This window comes from Penaeus monodon, chromosome 33, assembly GCF_015228065.2.
Source record: "Penaeus monodon isolate SGIC_2016 chromosome 33, NSTDA_Pmon_1, whole genome shotgun sequence".
NCBI classification, from domain to species: Eukaryota; Metazoa; Arthropoda; class Malacostraca; order Decapoda; family Penaeidae; genus Penaeus; species Penaeus monodon.
The window spans coordinates 17,985,221-17,986,708 of record NC_051418.1 but is presented as its reverse complement, the minus strand read 5'-3'; the positions used below and the strand labels follow the sequence as shown (position 1 = coordinate 17,986,708).

At 44.4% G+C, this 1,488-nt stretch overlaps 2 protein-coding genes across 2 annotated transcripts in view; both read right to left on the bottom strand.

Annotated features, from left to right (window-relative positions):
• Positions 1-1,488, bottom strand: part of LOC119594117 (cytosolic endo-beta-N-acetylglucosaminidase-like) — a gene marked incomplete at its 5' end in the record, with an annotated part of 64,556 nt that overhangs the window by 15,263 nt on the left and 47,805 nt on the right.
• Positions 206-1,488, bottom strand: part of LOC119594118 (cathepsin B-like) — a 3,117-nt gene continuing 1,834 nt past the window's right edge. The window contains exon 3 of the mRNA XM_037943178.1: positions 206-937. Coding sequence (XP_037799106.1) covers positions 266-937 — 672 coding nt within the window. The 3' untranslated portion in view covers positions 206-265. The remainder of the gene's footprint in view (positions 938-1,488) is intronic.

Sequence of the window (1,488 nt, the reverse complement as noted above, 5' to 3'; positions counted from 1 at the left end):
TTAAAACACATTATCTTGCTTCAAAGACACAAAGAAAAGAACTTTTATGTCAGAGGTACCAGTACATTAGCTACACAAAATACAATACATGGCAATGAATTTGAACAAAAATCGCTAAGTGCAAACACTATGAGAACAGTACTGAGGAAATCACAATGACCATTTTAAACAATGAAAAGAATCCACACCAGACTAACACTTTTGCTATTTTAATATCAATTTCTAACTTTTGACATTGTAACAGGAACTGCCATGATACATGTTACTAATTCACCTTAGGCAACCCAGCTGAAATTTCACTCTCAATGCCACAGTGATCTGAACCTCTCAGAATTTTGAACAGACCATTGTCACCCCAGTCAGTGTTCCATGAATTGGCACACAGCCAATAGGGAGTGCCATTCTCTTCGCCCCACCCAAGGACACGGATGGCATGTCCACCCAAAGGTAAGCCATGGCGGTGCTGGTACACACCAGACTTGTAGTGAAGGAAGTCCACATAAACGGTGAAAGCTCCTTCCACAGGCCCATTGTTCATGATCTCATACTTGATTTGGTCTTCATCTTTCATGATGCTGTATGCTTTGCCTCCATGATGCAGATCACTCTCGTAGTCCACAATGTAGCCCTTCTCACATGTCTTGGCACACTTTGGGGTGCCACCACCCTCAGAGCACTTGGGTCGGGGTCCTGAAACGTGATGTTCACAAGGAGCAATCTCATAGGGCTGACATCCCAGAGTGGAATTAAACGAGCCTCCTGATACAATACCACTGTGCACCCAGTACTTGAAAGCTGCACCTGGGAAACCTCCGTTACATCCAAAACCACAGAGGTGGCAACAAGACACAAGATTTTCTGCAGAATAGTGGAAGTTGCTCTTGCCCTTGCTGTGGATACACTGCCGATCACTCATCACCTCTACAGCTCCAAATGCCTGAAAGAAACAAAATTTGAAGAAAACGACTGTATCAAGATCATGATAAAAACAGATATACAATAAATCTCATTTTCAGTCTAATACATGAGAAAAATACAAAAATACAACATATGATGCTGTGTATGCCCAAGGGAGTGGGCACAAGTGAAGTGAGCGAGCGGAGCGAGCACAAAGTGAGAGTGAGCGAGCGAGCGAGTCAAAAGTGAGAGGGAGCGAGCGACGCGAGCACAAAGCGAGAGGGAGCGAGCAAGCGAGCAAAAGTGAGAGGGAGCGAGCGAGCGAGCACAAAGTGAGAGGGAGCGAGCGAGTCATGTACACTGGCATCTGTGTGTGAGCGAGTGAGTCAGTGTGTGAGTGACTTTTTGCTGACAACAGCCTCATCTATCAACAAATTAAGACACCTGATGGTTGTAACCTCCTCCAGACTGACCTAGACTCCCTCTAGCAATGGGAAATCATATGGCAAATGACCTTTCAGCTGGACAAATGAAAATCATAAATTTCACTTGTTCCCAAGCGCCTTTAAAATTTCCATATTCAATCTGTTC